This window comes from Musca domestica, unplaced genomic scaffold (assembly GCF_030504385.1).
Source record: "Musca domestica strain aabys unplaced genomic scaffold, Musca_domestica.polishedcontigs.V.1.1 90, whole genome shotgun sequence".
In the NCBI taxonomy this organism is placed as follows: domain Eukaryota; kingdom Metazoa; phylum Arthropoda; class Insecta; order Diptera; family Muscidae; genus Musca; species Musca domestica.
In genome coordinates this window covers 2,544,481-2,571,455 of record NW_026712436.1, presented here as the reverse complement: position 1 = coordinate 2,571,455, position 26,975 = coordinate 2,544,481, and the positions used below count along the sequence as shown (strand labels likewise).

General features: G+C 35.9%; 1 protein-coding gene across 2 annotated transcripts in view; it reads left to right on the top strand.

Annotated features, from left to right (window-relative positions):
* The window catches only part of LOC101899228 (cell adhesion molecule Dscam2), a 143,628-nt gene that overhangs the window by 63,838 nt on the left and 52,815 nt on the right, over nucleotides 1–26,975 (top strand). Inside the window, exons 6-10 of one of the 2 annotated variants that reach the window (XM_059131922.1) lie at nucleotides 8,904–9,352; nucleotides 9,533–9,677; nucleotides 19,013–19,164; nucleotides 21,578–21,850; nucleotides 22,325–22,795. In XM_059131922.1, coding sequence (XP_058987905.1) covers nucleotides 8,904–9,352; nucleotides 9,533–9,677; nucleotides 19,013–19,164; nucleotides 21,578–21,850; nucleotides 22,325–22,641 — 1,336 coding nt within the window. In that variant the 3' untranslated portion in view covers nucleotides 22,642–22,795. Of the gene's footprint in view, nucleotides 1–8,903; nucleotides 9,353–9,532; nucleotides 9,678–19,012; nucleotides 19,165–21,577; nucleotides 21,851–22,324; nucleotides 22,796–26,975 lie in introns of those variants that run through there. The other variant, XM_059131921.1, reaches the window with a different exon arrangement.

The window sequence follows — 26,975 nt, the reverse complement described above, 5'->3', positions numbered from 1 at the left end:
AGCATCAGGTTCTCTTTATATTCCACACATCCCATTATTTCCACTAACAGAACATCTGTTGTGAAGATGGGATACATCGGTCCACTCCTTTTGGTACCTCCCCCACAAAGGTGCAAAATTTTGAATATCCATGAAGCTCATAAAAAGCAAAATTAACATCCGAATCCATTCAAGACTTGGTTCATCTCAATATTTCCATCAACACAAGATCTGTTATAAAGATGGCAAAGATCGGACAATTTCTTTTGCTGCCATAAGTGGCTAACCATTTGAATAATCATAACAGAACCCAAAATTTCCGCAAAACCGACAGACACTTTTTAGTTTGTTGGTATGATATTTCAAATCCTCCACCTTATTTAGCCCCTACTCACTACCAGCTACTTACATGGCCAATTTAGATGTTAGACCTTCATTATCGAATTCGTGTTCTAGATTTATAGTAATCCTTCTTATTTGGTAAAATAGTCCCCCTAAATATCACCTATGTAAAGGATTTAGTAACATGTTTCAATACACGTAACACTTATGTTCCGCTTTATGTTTTGAGTCTACATTTTGGTACAAATATTTTTCTTCTTCATGTATTACCGCACACACCTACAAACTCCTTGTCATGTTGTATGTGCATCATTCATTTTTCATGCCGTCTTTAATTAAATGTCACTTTGTGTAAGCCGGCAGACACATTTACATACATACAGCTTATGACGTGAGTTTGCAAGAAGAAAACTGAAAAGAAGAATAAGAAAAAAAAAACAGAGTGTTAAAATAAGTGAACTAAATATTATAGTCACGGCTTGTGTAACACAACGTTGCATGCAACGAGTTTCCCACACACACAGACACACACCTCGACACAATAACGCTACATCATCGGTTTTCCATTCTCCGGCGAATAACTCCATTAACAAGGCTTTACTTTTGACACAGACAAGTTTATGACACTTTGCATGAATACGGGAATGAGTGTACAAAGTACGAAAAGAAAATCCGCCACACAGAGAAAATGAAGACTACATACATAGATGTGTATGTGTGTAAGTTCTTTGTATCGTTGCATAGCCTCGGAGTAGTCCACATTTGCAAATTACAATGCATAAATATATAATGAAATTCACAACTACAAAAATACAATACCCAAAAGTGAATGATTTTGCATAATTTATGCTGATGATAATAAAATTGATGGTACAAGGATATGATGGGGGAACTTTTACACCTCAAAAGTGGTGCAAAATTACTCTTTTGTCAAATGTATCGGACTTGTGTTATACTGCATTGTTTTCAAATTTGAGGTCTGCAGATCTGAATTTTTATACCCTCCACCATAGTATGGAGGGTATATTAAGATTGACATTCCGTTTGTAACACCTCGAAATATACATATTAGACCCCACAAAGTATATATGTTCTTGATCAGCATAAAATTCTATGTCGATTTATCAATGTCCGTCCGTCTGTCCGTCTTTCCATCGGTGGAAATCACTCTAGGTTGATAAAATTTTACTCAAATGTGTACCATGTCTGCAGGTTATTATTGAAAATGGGCCATGTAGGTCCACGTCTTCGTATAGCCCGAATATAACGGTACCCCCGATATTCGGTATTCTGATGATTTTAGCGACATTATTTACCGGAATTGTTTCAAATTTCGCATTTGAAGTTCGTAATGGATACTACAGCCTACGACAAAAAATTGTCTGTGCAGGTTCACGTTTTACAACTCCCCTGGTTCCCCCCATATAAATTTGTGCCAAATTGTGGAGGGTATTCAAAGATCAGCCCGGCCGAACTTACAGCTTTTATACTTGTTGTTTTTTGACTAGCACGAATCCCTCAAGATATTGGGATAAGTAGTTGAACTAATTAAAAATCATTCCAAGTACCAAGGAATATTTGAAAATTAACATTCATGTATATATTTCGCTTTATATCCGATTTGTGAATATATACGTGAAGAAAATCCGCATCAGTGTAGAGTAATTTTAGGATTTTTTTTTAAGAAAATATCTGATGACTATCATGGTGGGACCTTCCCTTTTTGGTCCATTTCTTCACTTTCATATTTTGCTGTCAGCTCCAAAAATTAAGGCTTCTGTTTTGAACCTAGTCGGAAAAATGCCGTGAAGATTGGACCATAACTCCGACCGAGTAGAGCGATTACAGTGATGGGTATATTAATATTTCTAGATGTTGTAAGGCTTTTGGGACCCACATATTTGCCCTCAATCAATGTCCGATTGCTTGAGGGCATTTGGAAATGTTGGCCCTTTAAGAAGGAGGGCGACATCTGACTTAAGTCTGAAATAAATGTTGCGATGTGCCAGGTTTGGGCTACTTCGACAAATATCTTCAATTTATATGGGATGTAATGTTTATATTTATACCCTACACCACAAGGTGGTCAGGGTATCATGTCTTTGTGTATTTGTTTGTAACAGGCAAAACGAAACGAGATAGACCCATAGTTCCTTTTGATGATCTGCATAGAATCACTTTCTGATTTGATTTATGCATGTCAGTCCGTCTGTCCGTCCGTCCATCCGTCTGTCCACGTATTCTTGTGAACAAAATGCAGGTCGCATTTATTATCCGATTGAGATAAAATTTTCCAAATAACATTTGTTTGACCCAAGGACAAACCCTATTGAAATTGGAGATAATCGGTAAAAATTTAGATATAGCTCCCATATATATCTTCGTCCGATTTGTCTTTTATTGTGCACCAAACGTGTAATATCAGCCCGAATAGTATGAAATTTTGCACATACAACCAAATTCGGCCAGAAAATAAGTATGCCAAATTTGATCGACATCGGTTCAGATATAACTATTGCTCCCATATATATTGTTCATCCGATTTGTTGTATTTGTTACCCACAGCCGTAATATGCACTCCGTAACAACGATATTCACGGAAATATATCAAATACAGCTCAGAAATACCTTTGCTAAATGTTATCGAGATCGGTTCAGATTTGGATATAGCTCCTATATATATCTTTATCTGATTTCAAATTAATTTTGCACCAAATGGGCAATACAAGTCCGAATTTAAAAGATACAAATGCTTCGGCATATTTAGTCCTTTGAATTTTAAATTACAATTATATTCATAGGGTGAATGATTGAATTCTCCCCCCAAAATGCTTTTAATTGTTATGTGGAGCTCAACTAAATTAGCAAAGTGGTGTAGGGTATCATAAAATCGGCCCGCCCGACTTTAGGACTTTCTTTACTGGTTTTAGATATAGTGTATATTTTTTCGGGATGTACCAGAAATAGTGGGACGTTGTGTCCTATTTTTAAACTTCATCTAACACTAATAAAAATATTGTGATGTGAAAGTCGAATATTTATTTCCAATTTTATGGGAATAATCTGTCTACATACATATAAAAAAAAGAGTAATGACGCCCAGGTGAAAAGGCTGAATATTGAAATTTTGCACGGCGCCAGTCCTGGTTCGTGGGCGTGTGACTTTTAGTACCTTCACCATTTAAAACGAATTAGGAAATTTTCAAAAACATAAAATCCATTAAAAATTCTGTTAAAATCTTAAAAATACCGAATATCGGAAGATGCCGATATATGAAGGATATACGATATTGTGGACCTATATAGACAATTATATTTCAGGGGGTAAAGTACTCACAAAGAACTCTCTGTGTAGAATTTCAGACAATTCTACTGAAAAATGTGCCTAAAATCATCAAAATACCGAATATCGGAGGGTACCTATATATAATTCTCTTCCAGGCGGTAAAGTACTTACAAAGAAATCCTTGTATAGAATTTCTGATCTTATCGTGAATCTATGTAAACAATTCTCCTTCAGAGGGTAAAATGCTCACTAGGAACTCCTTGTGTGGAATTTCAGACAATTCCAATGTGGCTTAAATCATCAAATTGACCTGCCTGCGGGCAAAAGACAGATCTGTGCAAAATTTTAGCTTCCTATCTTTGTTTGTTTTGCCTATAGCGTGATTACAACAGAATGACAGACGGACGGACGGACAGGGCTAAATCGTCTTGGATTTTTACGCCGATCAAGAATATATATACTTTGTTGGGTCTTAAATGATTATTTCGATAAGTTACATACGGAATGACGAACTTAATATACCCTCCATACTATGTATGACATTATGGCCATAATTTTTATTTTTTTTTTTTTCATTTTATTAAATGAAAGCAAAAAATGTCGGCGCTTGCTTGAGGTGATTGACACTTTGGTATTTTTTAGTGCCAACATAGTCTTCCCTTTCCAAAATACTCTAGACACAATAGTACAACGGATTGGTATTCGTAAATTTTGGTGGCCATTGTGCGCTGGAAATGAAGCGAGGAACCTCATTTTGTGACCATTCTTGGGTGGCGTGTGCTGAGTGCCATGGTGCTGAGTCCTGTTGGAATGTTCAAGGTCTGCAGCCAAAATGGTTGCGAGCTCAAGACTTTAATACACCCTCCAAAATACTTTCGCGATAATATTCGAAATTTATTCTGATTCCACGCTCGATTAATACGAGCGGAGAACGACCATCGGCTGTTATGGCGGCCCACGCTATCACCCTTGCCGGCGCTTGAGTTCTGGTGGCCAACTGAATGTGGACATTTGCAGCTTACCTCTTTGGCAAGTAAACACGATCGAATTCGGCAGTTGAAAACTTTCGGCCACGCGAAACAACTCTATAGTATGGTCTTGCACTTTTTGGAATGTCAATGGCTTTACCCCGAACCAAATATAAAGAAATCACACTATCACGCTTAAATTCCATCACGAATAACTTTTTTTCTGGAAAGTTCTCACCAAAATGCCTTTGTACGCTTGTAAACAATATAATGGAATAATTTTAACAGCTGTCGGACGAGGGGCATATAAATGTCAGCAATCCGAAGTTGGTTGTAATTTTTTTATCTTACCCTGTATTTAGGGATGTTACAAACGGAATGCCAAAATTAATATACCCCCCTTTCCAAGGTGGAGGTTATAAAAATCGTTGAATCATGTAGTTAAAATACCGAATATAGGGTAGCACTATTATATGGGGGCTATACTAAAACGTGCACCTGCACATACAATTTCTGTCATAGTCTGTAGTCTGAAACATTGTTCAAATATCTGCAAAATGTCAGCTTTGTCTGCTGACACTGATGTCAAGTGGAAGTCCGTAATAAATACCATTAATTGCCAACATAAATAAAGGTGCACATCCGCCACCCTCCGGCTATTTCGTGCCGAGTTCAATGCACGACTCTAGCTGATATACCCAACCCGGACTAATTGAATTGCGTTCAAGTTACAAAGTATTTGCAGTTCTATGAAATGTTTACCTCTGGCATCGCCCAAGTTTATTTCATCTTAACAACTCGTTTTTTTTTTGTTGTTTATGTCGTCTGTTTGTGAACAGCGTTGATTGTGTTTGTTTGCGTTTTTTTTTTTCAGCTTCTTTTGCTCACTGTGAAAAAAACAACAACAAGTCAGTTTACAGGTTGTTGTCATAGACCAAGTACACCACTCAACATCAATAGTACATGTACATAGTTTATGTGGTATATTTTGTGTTCTTTTCATTTTTTGAAAGGAAAACATATTTTTTCCGCTATGGAGAAAACTTTTTAATTCTTCTGAAGCAATGTGGGAAAATGAAATCAAAAATATTTTATTTTTCTGATATTCCTCTTTAATTTTTTTATTGTGTACTTGTTAATATGTGTATGTGTGCGAAAATAGCGGTAAATGTACTTTTGCAGTTTATTTAGTAGTTGGACTCCGCCTTGTACATCCTTTTGGTTTCGTATTCCACACCCTTAAGTTTAAACACCTTTTAACAACCGCTCTATATTAACCAATACAAACAACAACAAGGCGTATCGTTCATTAAAAAATTCAACAAAGTCGCCGATGAAAAGGTGATGTGAGGGAATCGCCGATAAAAAGGTAAGGTGAGGCTTGTCGACTTTGTAGTTTCGCGGAGTCTCAAGCAATTTTAAAATGCACAAACAGATCCGTTAATCGGAAAATGAATCAAAGAACTCGGATATGTGTAATTATTAATTCTTCGGTCCTTTCTTCCGTTGTAAATTAACTGAAAAAGGAAAGGGCGTAATAGTCAAAAGCACTTGCACCTGCACTTCTGCAAAAATAGGTATGAACACTCTCTAAAAATATATTTTCAAGAGAGAAAGCTAAGTACTTAAGAACTCCATATTACTGAATAGAGCTAAATTCGGCGATTTTATTATTAAAGAAGAGAAAGGGTGATTTTTATACTATTGCAATTTTAATCAGAGAAAAATACCAAACTTCGTTCAATTGCAACAATTACTAAAATGGCCAACATTTTGAAACTTCAAATAAATAAAAAACAAACAAGTAAAAAAGCTGTAAGTTCGACCGGGCCGAACTTTGAATACCCTCCACCATTGACAACTCTTAAAAACAATAAAATCCGTTAAAAATTCGGTTAAAATCGTAAAAATACAGAATGTAGTTGTTGTATACAACATGGACCTCCATAGGTAACATTTATCATAAGCCATTACAATATTCAAATGCGAAACTTAAAAAACATCGGTAATAATGTAGCTAAAATAATCGAAACACCGAATATCGGAAGGTACCATTATATGGGGGCTATACGAAAACGTGGACCTACACAGACAACCTCCTGTCATAGGCTGTAGCATCCATTACGAACATCAAATACCAAATTTTGAAACAATTCCGGTGAATAATGTCGCTAAAATCATAAAAATACCGAATTTTGGGAGGTACAGTCATATGGGGGCTATACGAAAAGGTGGACCTACATGGCCCATTTTCAATACCAAAACTCCTGAATTAAGTAAAATTTTATCAATCTTCTTCATTTCGTTCGGAAGCTAGAGTGATTTCCACCATCGGAGTTATTTATTCAAAGGAGTTATTTTACAGTGATAGAAAATTACCTATGATGATCCACATCTTCCTATATCTCCTATATAATCTTATTTTCAATATTCAGTATTTACCGATTTTTCCGCGCTTCTGTATAGTCCTCTATATAACTGTACCATCGATAGTTTGATGAATATAGAGGCATTTTATGGACAGAATTTCTGACCAGTTGCAAGTTCCTTCCAAATAGTGGAGGATATTAAAATGTCAGCCAGGCCGAACATATACACCTTTTTGTAACGTTTTGTTAATTTTATGTACACTATTTCTGGTACCTACCCACATATGGTAAAAATTTAGAAAAGTTATAAGCTACATTTAGTGTAAGCTAAGTTCATGATTAACGTGCACTTAGCACATTTCTGAATTTATATGAAACTTAGAGAGGGTATTAAAAATATATAAAAACCAGTAAGGAAAGGTCAAAAGTCGACTATATGATGCTCTACACCACTATACGTATTTAGTAGAGCTTCCATAACAAAAAGGCTTATATTGGGAATTTATTGAAGTAGATCATGTCAACTATGAACCAAGTAACATTGCTGTATAGTGCATGATATGATTGCTGTATAGTGCATGATATGATTTCGATAGGGATTAATTTAAAAAATATTTCTTGGAGCAATAGATATACCGGACCAAGTTTCATCAAAAGGTAACATTTTAAAAAATTAAAAAATCGATTCAATTTGGGCTGATTGTACATGCATTGTGAGCAATAACCGTTAAATCGGATGAAGATGTATATCGAAGCTAATAAAAATCTGAACCAATATCGATAAAATTTGGCAGACGTATTTTCGAGTAGTATCGGTGTCAAATATCATTGACTTTGACACCAAATCGGATGAGACTTATATCTGGGAGCTATAGCTATGCCTGCATCGATTTTCTCCAAATCTGATGTACTTGGTTCTAGAATTAATTCAGTTATTCAGTTCTGATATCTGGTACCCAAGATCTTTTTGTGGAGTGCATAGTGCTATATCTGAACCGATTTTGATGATGATTATCTTTAACCCTCATGGATCTATTAAATGTTCCTTTATATATATAGACATAATGTTACAAAAAAATAGTTTGTCTTGAAATTCTACTATATGTCCCAAAAAGGTCCAGAACTCCAGAATTTGCCCTAAAAGCGTCAACATCTAAAATATCCTTCATCAAATTTCACCATGTATCGCCGAAGAAAAGAAATCTCTAATTATTAATATATACGCATTCTTGACATATTTAGCACTTTTCCGATTTCGCTGCAAATTGTCTTCAATTACACTCTGCGGTGTGAGAAATTCCGAAGGGATTTCAAAGTAATCGGTTACTTAACCAAATTCCCAAAGGTTTTCATATCTTATGTAAAACTTTGTCTACGGACTTTATGCAGCCTTAACCATATAGAGGGGTCCCAATGTTTGAGCTAGATTTCAAAAGATTTAAGATATAACTCTGATATTTGAAACATGGTTCCTAACATGGGTCTGTCGATCAACTTATTTTCCTATATAAGGGTGAATTTTCATTTAGCTAAGTTACCTCCTAGTCTTAGTTCCTTGTGGGTTATTGCTTCTAATGGATTTACCTTTCAATATAAGCTTCGTAGTAAATTTTAAATGTAGGTCCATGTTTCGGAGCTGCGTCCACATCTAAGTATCTTCTGATTTAGGTACTTATATATATCGGCCTAAGTCGATAAATAGACGGTTATTTAATAGAATTTTAGTCAACAAAAATAACTGATTGTTGGAACGTGCCATCCTCCATTTCTTCAAATGAGAATGACATTTGGTGGGCTGTGTAAAGTTTCATTTTTTTCGGGCAAATCTATGATGAGCATAAAAAACCTAATTATATTTCAATATATTTTAATATGTGTCCTAAGATAATCATAAGAATTCCATCTAATCACAGATATGGCTTATGATAAACTTTCCCTTTTCATTTTGATTCATTTCAGTTGGTACACCCACAATGGACCTGGCCCCCTGCCTGTCTTGAGCGGTCCGCGGATACGTTTGCTGGGACCCATATTGGCAATTGAAGCGGTGACGGGTGAAGACTCAGGTGTCTACAAATGTACGGCAAGCAACGTGGGCGGTGAAGCCAGTGCTGAGTTGCGGCTCTCGGTGGCAACACCCATACAAGTCGAAATTCAACCAAATATTCTCAGTGTTCATATGGGTGGTACGGCCGAGTTTCGCTGCTTGGTGACCAGTAACGGCAGTCCGGTGGGCATGCAGAACATACTTTGGTACAAAGATGGCCGTCAATTGCCATCGTCTGGCCGAATTGAGGATACCCTGATTGTGCCACGAGTTGGTCGTGAAAATCGTGGCATGTATCAATGCGTCGTTCGTCGTCCGGAGGGTGATACATTTCAGGCTACTGCTGAGCTGCAATTAGGAGGTAATCTCACCATTAATTTAGCTTATGTCCATTAGTTGGTATCCGCTGCTGTAGCTTTGTGTGTGCTTACCAATTCATTCCCATTTCATATTTTAGTACTGCCGTCCATTCGGGTTTTATTTGTTTTGTTCTTATTTGTTTTGCTTCAACGTTTTTTTCTCTTTTTCTCTCTGTTTACAGATGCCCCACCCGTTTTACTGTACAGTTTTATTGAGCAAACATTACAGCCGGGTCCGGCAGTAAGTTTAAAATGCTCGGCAGCCGGAAATCCAACGCCGCAAATTTCATGGACACTGGACGGTTTTCCACTACCATCAAACGGAAGGTAATTGAACTTTTACTTGAAGTTGCCACATTGAACAGGAAAAAAAAACAAAAACAACAAAAAACACAAAAAAGCATCAACAACGGAGAGTTGGAAACAACAACAACAAAAAATTGTACAGCTATCAAAAAATCCGTCGAATAGCAAAACAAAAACATGTTATTTGTATTCCAATACACAAATATTTGTGCAAATTCTACTTTGGCTTCTCAATTTATTCGCATAACGTTCCAAAACATATTTTACTTTAAATAAATATTTACGCTGCGAATATTTTATGGTTAACAAAATAAAATCCCAGTATAGAGCGATAGCTGCGACATTCCTTTTTTGGACTAGAAATATTTTGACACATTTCATATTGAATGGAGAAGCTTGAAGTTCTCTGCCATTTTCTGTTCAAAAGTAAGCAATCAAATAGTCCAAAAAGACTGAATTCGAATGAAATTGTTTTAGGTCATTATTTATTATTTAATAATATTAGTAAGGATGTATGCTGATCCGTAGTAATGAAGGAGCAAAGTGATGGCTGATTGATTGTTTCATTTAAGTACGGACGAAGCAGCTGAAGCTTAAATCATAAAAATTAATTTAAAATGCATTATAAAGATGTTTATTTCTATTTGAACAATTAACGAGTATTAAATTTTAGAATAAAAGTTTAAGCAATACTTTCCAATTGAAAAATGCTTTATAACAAGTAAAAAAGCTGGAAGTTCGGCCGGGCTGAACTTTGAATACCCTCCACCATTTGGAATGAATTGCAATTCTTAAAAACAATAAAATCCGTTAAAGATTAGGTTAAAATCTTAAAAATACCGAATGTAGCTGTTACATTAGGGTCTATAAGACGACATGGACCTGCATAGGTAACATTTGTCATAAGCCATTACAATATTCAATATAATGTCATAGGCTGTAGTATCCACTACCAACATCAAATACCAAATTTTAAAGAATTCGGATGAATAATGTCGACAAAAAAAAACAGTAAAGAAAGTCTTAAAGTCGGTCGGGGCCGACTTTATGATACCCTACACCACTTTGCTAATTTAGTAGAGCTCCACATAACAATTAAAAGTTTTTATGGGAGAATTCAATCATACACGCTATGATTATAATTATAATTTAAAGTTCAAAGGGCTAAATATGCCGAAACATATGTATCTTTCAAATTCGGACTTGTATTGCCCATTTGGTACACAATTAACTTGAAATCGGATAAAGATATATATAGGAGCTATATCCAAATCGGAACCGATCTCGATAAAATTTGGCAAAGATATTTCTGAGCTGTATTTGATATATTTCCTTGAATATCGTTGTTACGGAGTGCATATTACGGCTATGGGTAACAAATATGACAAATCGGATGAACAGTATATATGGGACCTATAGCTATATCTGAACCGATCTTCACCAAATTTGACATACTAGACTACAGCTTCAATTCGGTCGTAAGTGCCAAATTTCATCTAATTTGGGCAAATATTAGACGTTTGGTGCACAATCCAAGGTAAATCGGACGAAGTTATATATGGGAGCTATATCCAAATCTGAACCGATCTCGATCAAATTTAGCAAATGTATTTCTGAGCCGTATTTGGTATATTTCCCAAAATATTGTTGTTACAGAGTGCATATTACGGCTGCGGAGGACAAAAATAACAAATCGGATGAACAATATATATGGGAGCTATAGCTATATCTGAACCGATTTCGATCAAATTTGGCGTACTTATTTTCAGGTTCAATCTGATCGTACGTGTAAAATTCCATACTATTCGGACTGATATTACACGTTTGGTGCACAATAAAAGGCAAATCGGACGAAGATATATATGGGACCTATATCTAAATTTTGACCGATTATCCTTGGGCCAAAAAAATGATTTGTGCAAAATTTCATCTGGATAGGGCAATAAATGCGAACTGTACTTTGTTTACAAAAATACATGCACAGACGGACGGACGGACATGCATAAATCGACTCAGAATGTGATTCTATGCAGATCATCAAAAGGAACTATGGGTCTATCTCGTTTCCTTTTGCCTGTTACAAACAAATGCACAAAGACATAATACCCTGACAACCATGTGGTGTAGGGTATAAAAAGTTCTGAATATCGAGAGGTACCGTTATATGGGGGCTATACGAAGACGTGGACCTGTACAGACAATTTTCTGTCTTAGGCTGTAGTATTCATTACGAACTTCAAATACCAAATTTGAAACAATTCCGATAAATATTGTCGCAAAAATCATCAAAATACCCAATATCGGGAGGTACCGTTAAAAATGTAGGGAGATCCGTTATACGGGACCTATACGAAGACGTCATTGGAAATATTACCCATTGTGAAGTCCTAATTCCAAATTTAAAATGATTCCGGTGAAAAGTGGAGCTTAGATCTACATAATACCAAATGAAGTGTGGTACCACAATATTCGGGGGTAATACGAAGACGAAACAATATTCGTAGATAAGCCATTTTCTGTCATTGGAGGGTATATCTCCTACATCTTCACACCTCATATTTGCTAAGAAAAATATTCGGACGTATGAAGTTTAAAGAGAATCGGATGCTTATTTTGCATTTCATGATAGATAGAATAATTCAAAATTTTGACCCTTTGTGGGGCAGGTATCAGAGGGAGTGGACCGATATCTTCAATCTTCATAAGTTAAGTTGTTTTAATAGAAATATTGAGATGTGCCGAATTTGAAAGGAATAGGATGCATATTTTGCGTTTTACGACTGTTATGGCTATTCAAAATTTTGAACCCCTGGTGGGGGATGTGCCAGAAGGAGTGGCCAAGTGGAGTAGCCGACATAGCCAAACATCACCTAAGATGTTATGTAAATAAGTATATTGAGATATGTGAAATCGGAATAAAATTCAAATTTTATACCAGTTAAAATTGTTTCAAATATTGACCCTTTGTGTAGGAGGTACTTGATAGAATGGGCCGATATTTTTGCGCATTTGACCTAGCATTGATACAAAAAAATCGGGATTTGCCAAGTTGCGCTAAAAAGAATTAGTCTTTCACTTTTTATGAGGCAATTTTGTTTTTTCTTTTTTAAATTTTGACCTTTTGTGGTACTATGGTATAGTAGCCCCCCATAGGGAGTGGGCCGATGATGCCCATCTCCGAATCAAGTTTGGACCAAATCGGATACTAATATCGACAGTTATCGTGCGCACCAGTCAGGCAGACATACACCTCAAATCGAATCCAAATGTCCGGAAACGGATTTGGTCCAAAGAGACCTAGGGCCTAAGACCGTTATATCGATGAGGTACGTTTTTAGCCATATGGCTGATTATATAAAAAATTACCAAAATCTTTAAAATATCAAATATGTGGAGGATCTTTTATCTTACCTTATTTGATTCAAAATTTAGATTTTTTTTTTAATTCACCATGGCCAAATGTGCAAATACTTCAATCGAAAAAAAAAATTTAGGATTATTTGAAAATATTGCTGAAAACTATGTGTCTTGCTTAAATTGTCAACTTTAATACTCACAAACATTCGATTCGCAATTTGTTTCAATTTGGTCTGTAAAACTTGACAAAAGCTAAAGGTTTTTAATTACAATGCTCACAGACAGGGGCTGTGTATGTATGCGTTATTTTCTACATTACTCAAATAAACTTTGGCTTAATACGGAGTAATGTTGCTTACCTTGGAATGGATTGAACAAAAAAAAAACTCCCACATCATACACTGGGGACCATGAAAACAGAAAAGTTATCTTTTTGATGGTCGTACAACATCATCAACATGGTACGAATGAAGTTTTAATGATTACAAGGAAAACAATAAATCGGCTCGGAAGAGTAGAGGCGGCAATACCCAAGGATTGCAATATTGAAAAATTACAGAGTGAGATAAAAAAGCTGCAACAAAGCCAAACGCCATAATTTTTAAATTTTTGTTTTTTTTTTTTTTTCAATTTTATTGAATGAAAGCAAAAAATGTCGGAAATTGAATAAGTTTATATTTGTACGAATTGGTCACCTTTGGCACGAATTATGCCCTTTAAACGGCCAATGAAACCATCACACGCTACCCGAATATTGCTCTGCGGTATTTTGGCTAATTCCCGGCGAAGTGCTTGCTTGAGGTGATGGGCGCTTTGGTATTTTTTAGTGCCAACGTTGCTTTCCAAAATACTCCAGACACAATAGTCCAACGAATTGGTATCCGGAAATTTTGGTGGCCATTGTGCGCTGGAAATGAAGCGAGTAACCTCATTTCGTAACATTCTTGGGTGGCGCGTTGGAATGTCCAAGGTCTGCGACCAAAAAGCTTTAATACACCCTCCAGAATATTTTCGCAATAATATTCGGCATTTTTTCTAATGCCACTGTCGATAAATACAAGCGGAGAGGGACAATCGGCTGTTATGGCGGCCCACACCATCACCATGGCCGACGCTTGAGTTCTGGTGGCCAACCGAAGGTGCACATTTTCAGCTGATCTCTTTGGCAAGTAAACACGATCATTTTGTTTCTTTACAAGCTGCAGTTTTTGGAATTTTTGGCTAATTTTTCAATATTTGCCGAATGGAATATTGCGGTTTCGATCAAGTCGTTTCATTACTTTTCGAACCATTTCTGGTTATGTTGCCGTTTTTTTTTCCGTCCACTTCCTTGACGTCGGTCTACACTACCAGTATCACGGTAACGAGCGATGGTACTAGATTCATTCTCATTTAAATGCTGGAGTGCTCTAACGATAGCCACTTGTGGTTTTCCAGCCAAATATAAAGGAATCACACTATCACGCTTGAATTCCATCACGAATAACTTTTTTTCTGGAAAATTCTCACCAAAATGCTTTTGTACGCTTGTAAACAATATAATGAGCTGTCACTTGAATAATTTTAACAGCTGTCGGACGAGTGGCATAGAAATTACAGCAGTTTGATATTGGTTGCAGTTTTTTCCTCTCACCCTGTATATTCAAGGAATGTAATATTAAAAAATTAGTTTTTCTGAGGCTTCTCGAATTCTTTCTCAAAAAATACATATTTCTTTGAAGGCTTGAACTTCCTAAAAGAAAAAACACATCGAATTTCAGATGAACTGGTTGGAAATTGATGTAAAAACCTTCTAAATATCGAAAAGGTAGCACTGTATGAAATCTATTCCAAATAGCGGAATTATATTGAATTATTGCGATAGGAATGAAATTACTCACTGAGAACCTCGGAATAATATTGATGCCTGTGCAGTGATAAATCGACCGTGCTTAACAGAATTTTATGCTGATCAGGGACTTATGTAAATTATGAGGTTTCTGAAATTGAACCAAGTAAAAAAGCAGTAAGTTCGGCCAGGCCGAACTTTGAATACCCTGCACCATTTGGAACGAATTAGGAAATTAAAAAAAAAAAATAAATAAAATCCATTAAAAATTTTCTTAAAATTGTAAAAATACCGGAAGGTCCCGATATATGTGGGATATGGACCTATATAGACAAATCTACTTCTGGGGGTAAAGTACTCACAGGAACTCCTTCTGTAAAAATTCAGACAATTCCCTTGAAAAATGTGGTAAAATCATTAAAATACCGAATATCGGAGGGTACCGTTATATGGGGGCTATACTATATCGCGGATCTCTTTCAGGGGGTAAAGTACCCACAAAGAATAGCTTGTCTAGAATTTCAGACAATTCCATCGAAAAATGTGGCTAAAATAATCAAAATCCCAAATCGCGGGGGGTACGATATTATGGAACATATTCGAACATAACCTGCCTGCAGACAAAAGACAGACCTGTGCAAAATTTTAGATTCCTATTCCTATTCGATTTGACTGTAGCGTGATAACAACAGACGGGCAGACGGACGGACGGACAGGGCTAAATAGTCTTAGAATTGTACGCTTTTCAAGAAAATATGTACTTTGTGGGGTCTAAAATTATTATTCTATGAGTTACAAACGGAATGACGAACTTAATATACCCTCCATACACTGTATGGTGAAGGGTATAAAAATGGTAACTAAAATCGTGTCCGATGTTGCACTACTGTGCTTCGAGTCTTTAAAAATTTCAATCTAATTTTTGTTTTCTTCAAAAATTCAAGATCAAATCTCTCTACAACATATCCTCTTTACATTTAATTACTACCAGATGAGATGAACCCTACTTCTTTTAATTTTCATTTGCAACTTTCATTATACACCAATCTATTATCAACATGTATATGTATATTTCTTTTCCATAGTCAATAGATAGATTAATGTGTTCTCCCCAGAGAAAAGCAAAAAAAAAAAAGAAACTGAAAAACACGAACGAGAGAAAAAAAAACAATGCATTTCAAATTAATTACTGAACAAATATGGTGTGATCTTCCCCTTGGACTGCATATCGAACTCTATACCCACACACATACATACATGCCTGTATGTCCTTTGTAATTATCTGCTGTATACACCATGACATTGTCGCATGTCGTATTAATCACTGCAAATGTCTTTGTTCATATCTGAAATGAGCGTATATGTTGATTATCAGACATAGATATGTTACATTTTGTCTACATGCATACATACATAGGATATATATAAACAATGGATAAAAAACGACATAATAATGATTACGATGTCGAGCACTGAAGGTTGTGTTGGACGCTGCTAATGACATTGTATCAACATCATGCCGTAGTACATCCAACATAAACTCTTATTAGTCTTAAAAGCTTTTCAATCAAAAGTAAACAAAAGAGAATTACATACATATATATGCCAGACAACAAGCCAGCTATATGTAAAATGATACTAGCTACATACATGACGACTAAATAATGTAATGTTCAAGGTATGCCCGAATGTAAATGAGAATTAACGTAAAGCAGCTTTTCGTTGCAGCGGACATTTGTTTTATCTTACGTGTCTAGAACATCAGGATAATAAGTCTACAGTATTTATCAAAGTATCTATGTATGTTTTATACTTATCAATGGTAAATCCGATAAAATATATTAGTGTTGGTCGGACTATGTTTATGGTATACTCTGAAAACTTTTTATATCCTCCGTTTAAAATTCCACCAAACATGCAAATGTGTCCCCAAATATATGCATATATTTCAGTCAATATCAAAATAAGAATCTATTTTGATTTAGACATGGTGTCCATCAGCGGAAATCGCTCTTGCTTCCGAGCAAAATTGTAGGCTTATAAAATGCCACCCAAATATAATAAGCGAATATAATAATATATTGTGTCTGCAGGACATCTGGTATTGAACATGGGTCATGAAGGTCCACGATTTTGTATAGCCCCCATATAATGGTAGCTCCCTATTTTCGGTATTTTGATGATTTAAGCGACATTATCCAAATTTTGGCATTTGAAGTTCGTAATGGATATTACAGCCTATGACAGAACATTGTCTGTGCAGGTCCACGCCTTCGCATAGCCCCCATAAAACGGCACCTCCTGAAATCCGGTATTTTGATGATTTTAGCGACATTATTCACGGTAATTGTTTCAAATTTGTAATTTGAAGTTCATAATGGATATTACAGTCTATGATAGAAAATTGTCTGTGCCGGTCCACGTCTTCATAGAGTCCCCATATAACGGTACTCTTGCTATTCGGTATTTTGATGATTTAAGCGACTTTATCCAAATTTGGTATTTGATGTTCGTAACGGATATTACAGCCTATGGTAAAAAATTGTCTGTGCAGGTCCACGCTTTCGCACCTCCCGAAATTCGGTATTTTTATGATTTTAGCGACATTATTCACCGGAATTGTTTCAAATTTGTTATTTGAAGTTCGTAATGGATATTACAGCCTATGATAGAAAATTTTAAGTTTCGCATTTGATTTTTTTTATGCGTTAAGGCAAAGGATAGAAAGTCAGGTCCACGTCGTAGTATATAACGGCTGCATTCGTTATTTTTAAGATTTTAACAGAATTTTTAACAAATTTGGGTCCGGCCGAAATAACAGCTTTTTTACTTGTTTTTTCTTGTTTTTTTTTTTTAATTCGCTATTGTGCTTGTAACTTTCGAATACTGAACCTCGACACTTATAGATATATTTTTTCACTTAAATGTAATTTTTATACCCTCAACCATATGACTACAGAGGGAAAATGCTTTGATCTAATATATTTTGTACCTTAGGCATATTTCAACATTTCCCAAAAATTATCTCATATCTCATATAAAGTAAAGGTCGATAAAGTTCGAATCGGACACGTGGTAATATACATACATAAATGAGAAGTGCATAATATTTGTCCACTCCTTCTGTATCTCCTCCGTGAAGGGTCAACATTTTGAATAATCATAATGTTATATCAGACATAGGCTGAGTGTATGCATCTGTCGGCCAGATTTAAACATATTTTTAGGAACTCTCAAAATTTTTATTGTGCACGAAACGTGTAATATCAGCCCGAATAGTATGGAATTTTGCACATACAACCAAATTAGGCCTGAAAATAAGTATGCCAAATTTGATCGAAATCGGTTCAGATATAGCTATAACTCCCATATATATTGTTCATCCGATTTGTTATTTTTGTCCTCCGCAGCCGTAATATGAACTCTGTAACAACAATATTTGGGGAAATATATCAAATGCAGCTCAGAAATACCTTTGCTAAATTTTATCGAGACCGGTTCAGATTTGGATATGCTTCCATATATAACTTCGTCCGATTTACTTTTTATTGTACACCAATCGTCTAATATTTGCCCAAATGGGATGGAATTTGGCACATGCGACCGAATTGAGTCTAGAAGCTAGTATGTCAAATTTGGTGAAGATCGGTTCAGATATAGCTATAGCTCCCATATATATTGTTCATCCGATTTGTTGTATTTGTTACCCACAGCCGTAATATGCACTCCGTAATAACGATATTCAGGGAAATATATCAAATACAGCTTAGAAATATCTTTGACAAATTTTATCGAGATCGGTTCAGATTTGGATATAGCTCCCATATATATCTTTATCTGATTTCAAATTAATTTTGCACCAAATGGGCAATACAAGTCTGAATTTTGAAAGATACAAATGCTTCGGCATATTTAGTCCTTTGAACTTTAAATTATAATCATAGCGTGTATGATTGAATTCTCCCATAAAAACTTTTAATTGTTATGTGGAGCTCTACTAAATTAGCAAAGTGGTGTAGGGTATCATAAAGTCGGCCCCGCCCGACTTTAGGACTTTCTTTACTGGTTTTTGTTTGGAGAATTGAATTGGCTAGAAAATATCTCCTTTCGATTAATGTGTATTTTTAATAGAATTTAATTTGACATTTAACAATTTTCCTCTTAATTACAGATTTATGATTGGCCAATATATAACAGTTCACGGTGATGTCATCAGTCATGTAAATATCACACATGTCATGGTCGAGGATGGTGGAGAATATTCATGCATAGCTGAAAATCGGGCTGGGCGTGTTCAGCATTCAGCCCGTTTAAATATCTACGGTAAGTAAGACTTTAATATACCTTCCGGAATATTTTCGCGATTATATTCGAAATTTATTTAATACACCTTCCGGAATATTTTCGCGATTATATTCGAAATTTATTCTGATGCAAGCGAGAGCGACCATCGGCTGTGCGCCGAAGGTGCACATTTTCAGCTAACCTCTTTGCAAGTAAACGCGATCATTTTTTGTTTACAAACTGCTGGACAACAAATGTTTTCTCATTGGAGAATACAAAATTCGGCAGTTCACGAAGCGAAGCAACTCTTTAGCTCTTTTGCGTCTATTTTCTTTCTGTTGCGGTGTTAGTTTTTACACTTTTTGGAATTTCAATGGCTTTACCCCGAGCTCATTTATCAATATTTACCAAATGGAATATTGGAATATGTTCAAGCCATTTTTCGGCCACTGCCACGCGGGCTTCGGTCAAGTCGCTTCTTTACTTTTCGAAAAATTTCTGCTGATGTTGCTGTTTTCTTCCGTCGGGCAACGCTACCAGTATCATGGTAACGAGCGATGATACGAGACACAAAAAATCTATCCACATTTAAATGCTGGAGCGCTCTAGCTATAGCCAGTTGTGGTTTTCCAGCCAAATATCACACTATCACGCTTGAATTCCATCACAAATTACTTTTTTCTGGAAACTTCTCACCAAAATGTTTTTGTACGCTTGTAAACAATATAATGAGCTATCATTGAAATAATTTTAACAGCTGTCGGACGAGTGGCTTAGAAATGATAGCAGTCTGAAGTTGGTTGCAGTTGTTTCATCTCACCTTGTAATACTGATAAAAGTAATTGTAGGTGCAACATATTATAAGAGATATAATTATTCAAAGTGTTGATCCTTTGGTTGGAAGGTACCAGAAGGAGTGTACAAATAAATTCCATCTTCACACCTGGTTTTGTGACGATAAAAATATAGGGATGTGCAAGGTTTAAAAATAATTGGACGCTCTTTTCGCATTTTATGAGCTTTATGACCCGTTGTGGGGAAGGCACCAGAAGAAGTGGACCGATATGTCCCATCTTCAGACATCTTGTATTAATAACAAGTTAAAAAGCAGTAAGTGCGGCCGATCCGAACTTCGAATACCCTCCAGCATTTGGAACGAATTTGGAAATTTTCAAAAAATAAAGTCTTTAAAAAATTCTGTTAAAATTTCAAAAGTACCGAATATAGCCATTATATTGGGGTCTATACGACGTTTACCTACGACGTTTACCAAATATGCTTTGTTTGTCATAAGCCATTACCATATTCAAGTTCGAAAGTTGAAATAAACGGTGAATAATGTAGCTAAAATCATCAAAATACCGAATTTTGGGAGGTGCCGTTATATGTGGGCTATACGAAGACGTGGACCTGCACAGACAATTTTCTGTCATAGGCTGTAGCATCCATTACGAATCTCAAATACCAAATTTGAAACAATTCCGGTGAAAAATGTCGAATATCGGGAGGTACTTATTAAAATACCGAATATCGGGAGGTACTTATATATGGGGGCTATATGAAAGCGTGGACCTACATGGGCCATTTACGAACTTAACCTGCCTACTAGAAAAATAAACACGTGTGCAAAATTTTAGTCTTCTATCTCAATTTGTTCGAAATATAGCGTGATTACAACAGACAGACAGACAGGTAGACAGACAGACGGACATAGCTAAATCGACTTAAATTTTACGCTGATCAAGAATATATATACTTTGTTGGGTCTGACATGAGTATTTCGAGGAGTTACAAACGGAAGGACAAAGTATAAAAATATTGGAGTCATTGAAGCCAATCGGAAGGTTTTTCTCACATTTTATGAGAGAATTAATTTGCCAATTTTTTTACCCTTTGTAGGTGTGGTGTCAGAACTATTGAGCCAATATGTACCATCTTCACAACAGATCTTCTATTGACTGTTTGTGTGTTTTATGAAATTCATTGTTATTCAAAATTTTGACCCGATGTGTGAAATTTGAAGATAACCGGACTCTTATTCCACATTTTATTAGAGTTTAGGCTATTTCGGCCGTATCAAATGAAATATATTCTCTGTAGCCATATGGTTGAAGGTATAAATATCAGGAATATGGGTAAGAGAATGTAGTTAAGGCATTCCAAATTTCGTAAAGTGGGCCGTGGAATAACATTTAAGCCTTCTATTACTTCGAAAAATATCGTGATTACAACAGATAAACGAAATTCGCTAAATCGACTTAGAGTTCAATGCTGATCAAAAATATATACATCTTGTTTGGTGTAATATCCCATACCTAGCACAAAATTGTGTTTATCATGTGAACTTTAAAAACCAAAAATTTTATATTTTAAAAAATTCTTAAAGAATTAAAAAAAAACTATTTTTAAGATATTTTTTTCCGAGTAACGAAACACTTATTTTATCTTTCAGGTCTTCCATATATTCGCATTATTCCAAAAGTCACGGCAGTTTCCGGAGAAACCCTGAACCTTAAATGTCCTGTGGCTGGTTATCCCATCGAAGAGATTCACTGGGAACGTGGTGGACGAGAACTGCCCGATGATATACGACAACGTGTGCAACCGGATGGATCGTTGACCATAACTCCGGTACAGAAGAATACCGATTCAGGCGTCTACACATGTTGGGCACGCAACAAACAGGGTCACAGTGCTCGACGTAGCGGCGAAGTGACTGTTATTGGTTAGTATTTGCATTATCATCGAATATATCTGGTGTTTTATATAAATTGGATACAATACTGCGTCCAATATACCTAAGGCAATTCGTAATAAATAATATTTAGCCATAAATAGCGGACCTACATCTCTTTGGATGAGTACATCGACGTAGAGGACACCAAAACGAAGGCCATTTCAATGTGCTCCCCACAGTTGTACCACCTACCCATAAAGCTGCGCTTTTGTTTGCATTTTAATTAATTACATTTTCTGTTTCGTTTTTTTTTTCATTTAATTTGCATTTTTGACGTGCTTCTAAATTTGCATAAACAAATGGAAAATGTCATTTGCAATCGCCAGAATTTAGTTCAATGATTTTTCTGTTATTTTTGTTGTTGTTATTTTCATCATCATCATTTGTTACGCTTTACTGCTTCACTGCTACTTTTATAACCAAAAAAACCCGTATATCTCGTACAATACATTCAATTCACAGTACCGCCGAAATTGAGTCCTTTTCAATCGTCACAACTGCAATTAAACATGGGCGACCGAGCATCGTTGACCTGTTCCGTTGTCAAGGGTGATTTGCCGCTGACGATGTCATGGCGCAAAGACAATCGGCCCATCGACGCCACCCAGCACATGTCCGTCAAGCAGGTGGACCAGTACAACAGCATTCTGGTCATTGAGAATCTAGGCTCCGACCATACGGGCAATTATTCGTGTGTGGTGCGCAATTCAGCAGCTGAAGTGGAAAACTCCCAGTCGTTATTGGTTAATGGTAAACAAATGAATCTGTCAACAAAATGACATTGTTCTCTACTATTGTTTTGTTGTTATTCTTTTTGTTTTGTTGTATTCTCCACCTATGTATGTACTACAATTATTATGAAGACTGAATCGAATAACCAGTGTTCACTTTGTTCAATACGTTTTTTGAATTAACTTTTTTTTTGTTGTTATACACTATATATACTCGATGTAGGTAGATACAAACATACATGTGTATTTATGAATACATGTGTATGTGTAAATATACATTTATTTTAATTATTTGTATATACATATATTATGTTAAATGGTTTTGAAATTAAAATTAATGAAAGAGTTGTATGAACAAATTAAATTGTTTTTTTTTTCTGGCCCTCTTACAATTGATACAAATTCGACATTATCATAAGAACCGTACTCTATTCTCTAGATTACCTTTTTTTATGGATATAAGTTTATCTAAATTAAATCTTATAAACAATATCTGGTAGGACTTTGAATATTTAAATTTAAGGTGAACCGATTTAAAATTTCAATACCAATGTACATCATAAATTTCAGAAATATGACAAATCGTCTTTGAATTTCATTTTGACTAAAATACATGTAATTAATAGGATCTGATAGAGAAGGATAAAACATTACAGAAAGAGGATGCTACTTCTCCAAGTATCCTTTTCGTCAGTTTTCTCTGTTATACTATATTGTCGACAGTCGATTCGACATGTTCGGATTAATATAGTATGTTAAGTGACAGAAATGTAGAAGTCGCTTCGACGTGTTCAGGTTATTGTAGACGGCTTGGTGTATTCGGGCAGATGAAGTCGGCTTTATAATAAAAAATTACGTTATAAAATTTGCCACAAATCATCAACGTACCGAATATCGGCTGATATAGTTATATGAGGGATGTGCGAAAACGTAAACCTCAAATTGGTACCGAATGTGATTCAAATACCAACTTTGAAAAATTCCATCGAACAGTGTGTGTAAAACCATTAAAAATTCCCAAAACGGGAGGTGACATTATGTGAGTTCTTTTTATGATACCCTACACCACTATGCATATTTAGTAGAGCTACCCGTTAAAATAAACATTTATATTGGGAATTGATGTGAAGTGGATCTTACCTATTATTAACCTTATTTAAATGCGTATTATAGCTTTAGAGCAGTTACCATTTCGAAAAAGGAACTAATGCATGGTACGGATATACGTCTAAAACTACTCTCAATCGATTGCCAACAAATATGACGAAACCAATTTCATTTTTAGAGTGCATGATATCACTTTGAGAAGGATTATATTTAAAAATATATATCGAGCAATACATGTGTGGGAACCGAGTTCCACCAAATTTGTCGTATTTACCTCCAGGGTATTTTTGGTTGAATATGCCAAAAATCCATTCAATTTTTTTATTTAAGCTGAATCCAAATCTGAACCGATGTCGATAAAATTTGTCCAAAATCTTTTTGAACTGTATCTGATATCTGGTATCAAATATTATTGTTGTGAAGTGTATATTAGGAAAGTGAAGGACTTAAATACCGAATCTGATGAGATATAAGTTGGTTAGACAAGGCACGGTCGACGAAGGGGTTTTTGTTGTAACAGACAAAACCAACTTACATGGTTATGCTACTTCGTTCAGGTTGAACGAAAGCATAACAAGTGGAGAAAGACGTAAATGTTTATAAGTGCGGTTGTAAGATTTAGAAGACTTTCCAAAAGAATTTTAGTTTTATTTAATTCTTTGGTTCCTCTTCTATTGAGCTTACGATCTCGTCACTTGGGTAAAAAACGTGTTTTGTCATAGAAGTTATTTTTAAAATAACTTCTGGGGAGAATATCCCAGACAAAAAAAACAAGGGAATTGATGAGGATTGGCTCTTTCCGAAACCTAGGTATTCCCTGCCTTACCCCCTGGTAAACATTACCATCGCTCTCCACTAATAAACAGACGTTGTTTTTATAAAAACAACAAAAAAAAAGGGATAAAGCCTGACCATTTTGCAACTAAAAAATACTACGGTATCCCGAACAAACAAGCCACACTATTCTTTTTTTAATTTTATTGAAGGAAAACAAAAAAATTTCGGAAATAGCATCAAATTTTAGAATAACTTTAGATTTGTTCGAAGTAGTCACCTTTGGCACGAATTATGGCCTTCAAACGGCCAATGAAACCGTCACATGCTGCCCGAATATTGCTCTGTGGTATTTTGGCCCTTTCCCGGAGAAGCGCTTGCTTGAGGTGAACGACACTTTGGTATTTTTTAGTGCCAACCTTGCTTTTCAAAATACTCCAAACACAATAGTCCAACGGAATGGTATCCGGAGATTTTGGAGGCCATTGTACGCTAGAAATAAAGCGAGGAACATCATTTTGTAACCATTCTTGGGTGGTGCTGAGTTCTGTTGGAATATCAAAGGTCTGCGGCCAAAATGTTTGCGTGCTTTAATGCACCCTCCAGAATATTTCCGCGATAATATTCGGCATTTATTCTGATGCCAAAGTCCATTTTATAGCGGAGAGCGACCATCGGCTGTAATGGAGGCCCACACCATTACAATGGCCGGCGCTTGAGTTCTGGTGGCCAACCGAAGGTGCACATTTTTAGCTGACCTCTTTGGCAAGTAAACAAGATCATTTTGATATTTACGAACTGCTGGACAACAAATGTTTTCTCATCGGAGAAAAACAAATTCGGCAGTGCATTACTTTCGCCCAAGCGAAGCAACTCTTTAGCTCTTTTGATTCTATTTTCTTTCTGTTGCGATGTAAATTCTTGCACTCTTTGGAATTTCAATGGAATGGAATATTGGAATATGTTCAGCTCTCGAGCCCTTTTTCGGCCACTGCGACGCGGGTTTCGATCAAGTCGCTTCTTTACTTTTCCAACCATCTCTGCTGATGTTGCTGTTTTCTTCCATCTACTTCCTTGACGTCGGGCTACGCTACCAGTACCACGGTAACGATGGTACGAGACACAAAAGATTTATTCACATTTAAATGCTGGAGTGCTCTAACCGTAGCCACTTATAGTTTCCAGCCAAATATATAGAAATCACACCATCACGCTTGAATTCCATCTCACCGAAATGCTTTTGTACGCTTGTAAACAATATAACGAGCTCTCACTGGAATAATTTTAAGAGCTGTCGGACGAGTGGCTTTCAAATGACAACAGTCTGAAGTAGGTTGCAAAGTCTGCAGTTTGTATTGGGTCCAGGATTAAGAGTCGGATTCAAGCACTAAAATTTGCTCACTCCGAGGGAATTTTGATGTAATACCAATGTTTTATACCCTCAGCCATATGGGTAGAGAAGCAATATGATACGACCTCGTTGCACCAAATCCGTTTGAGGACATTCGGTGTCGATTTAGGAATGCCCGTGCGTCTGTCTGTCTGTCTGTTTGGCTGGTACGCACGATAACTATCGGAGAGAGTATCCCCTTTGATCCAATCTCGGTACATTGTAATATTATTGTCAAATTTAAATCGAGTTCTGATACCTTCCCAACAAAAGGTCAAAATTTTTACAGAAAATAAGTTACCTTATACAACAAGAAAGGAAAATGCACTCCACACAATGATATTTGGTGCAAGCTATAGGTTATAGCATTGAAATAAATCTGTTAATTTTATAGAGATCGGTTCAGATTTGGATATAGCTCCCATATAAGTCTTCAACCGATTTCAAGTTCAATGTACACCAAAAGTGGAATATCAGCTCAGATAGAATGGATTTTGGGGAAAATCGGTTTAGATACAAGTGCCTCCTTAAAATTTAGTGGAAACAGTTTCAGTATAGAATATAAGTCCAATATATTAGTTATATTCGATTTCAAATTGGAAATGTTCTTAAATCACAATACGCTTCAGAAACGATTATGGTTGATATGATCTGCTTCACATAGATTATCAATATAAACGTTTATTTGTTACGTGAAGCTGTAGTAAAGGTTCTTAGTTGTGTAGGGTACCCGATTTTCTATTTTATACTTTAAATTGTTTATACCCTCCACCATAGTATGGAGGAATTGTTTTAAATTTAGAATGAAATGGATGCTACAGCCTATGACAGAAAATTGTCTGTGCAGGTCCACGTCTTCGTATAGCCCCTATATAACGGCACCTCCGGATATTCGGTATTTTGATGATTTTAGCTACATTATTCACCGATTTTTTTAAGTTTCGCATTTGAATATTGTAATGGCTTATGACAAAAGTTACCTATGCAGGTCCATGTCGTCATATATACCCTAATGGAACAGATACATGCAGCATTTTTAAGATTTTAACTGAATTTTTAACGGATTTTATTGTTTTTGGAGAATTGCCAAATTCGTTCCAAATGGTATAGG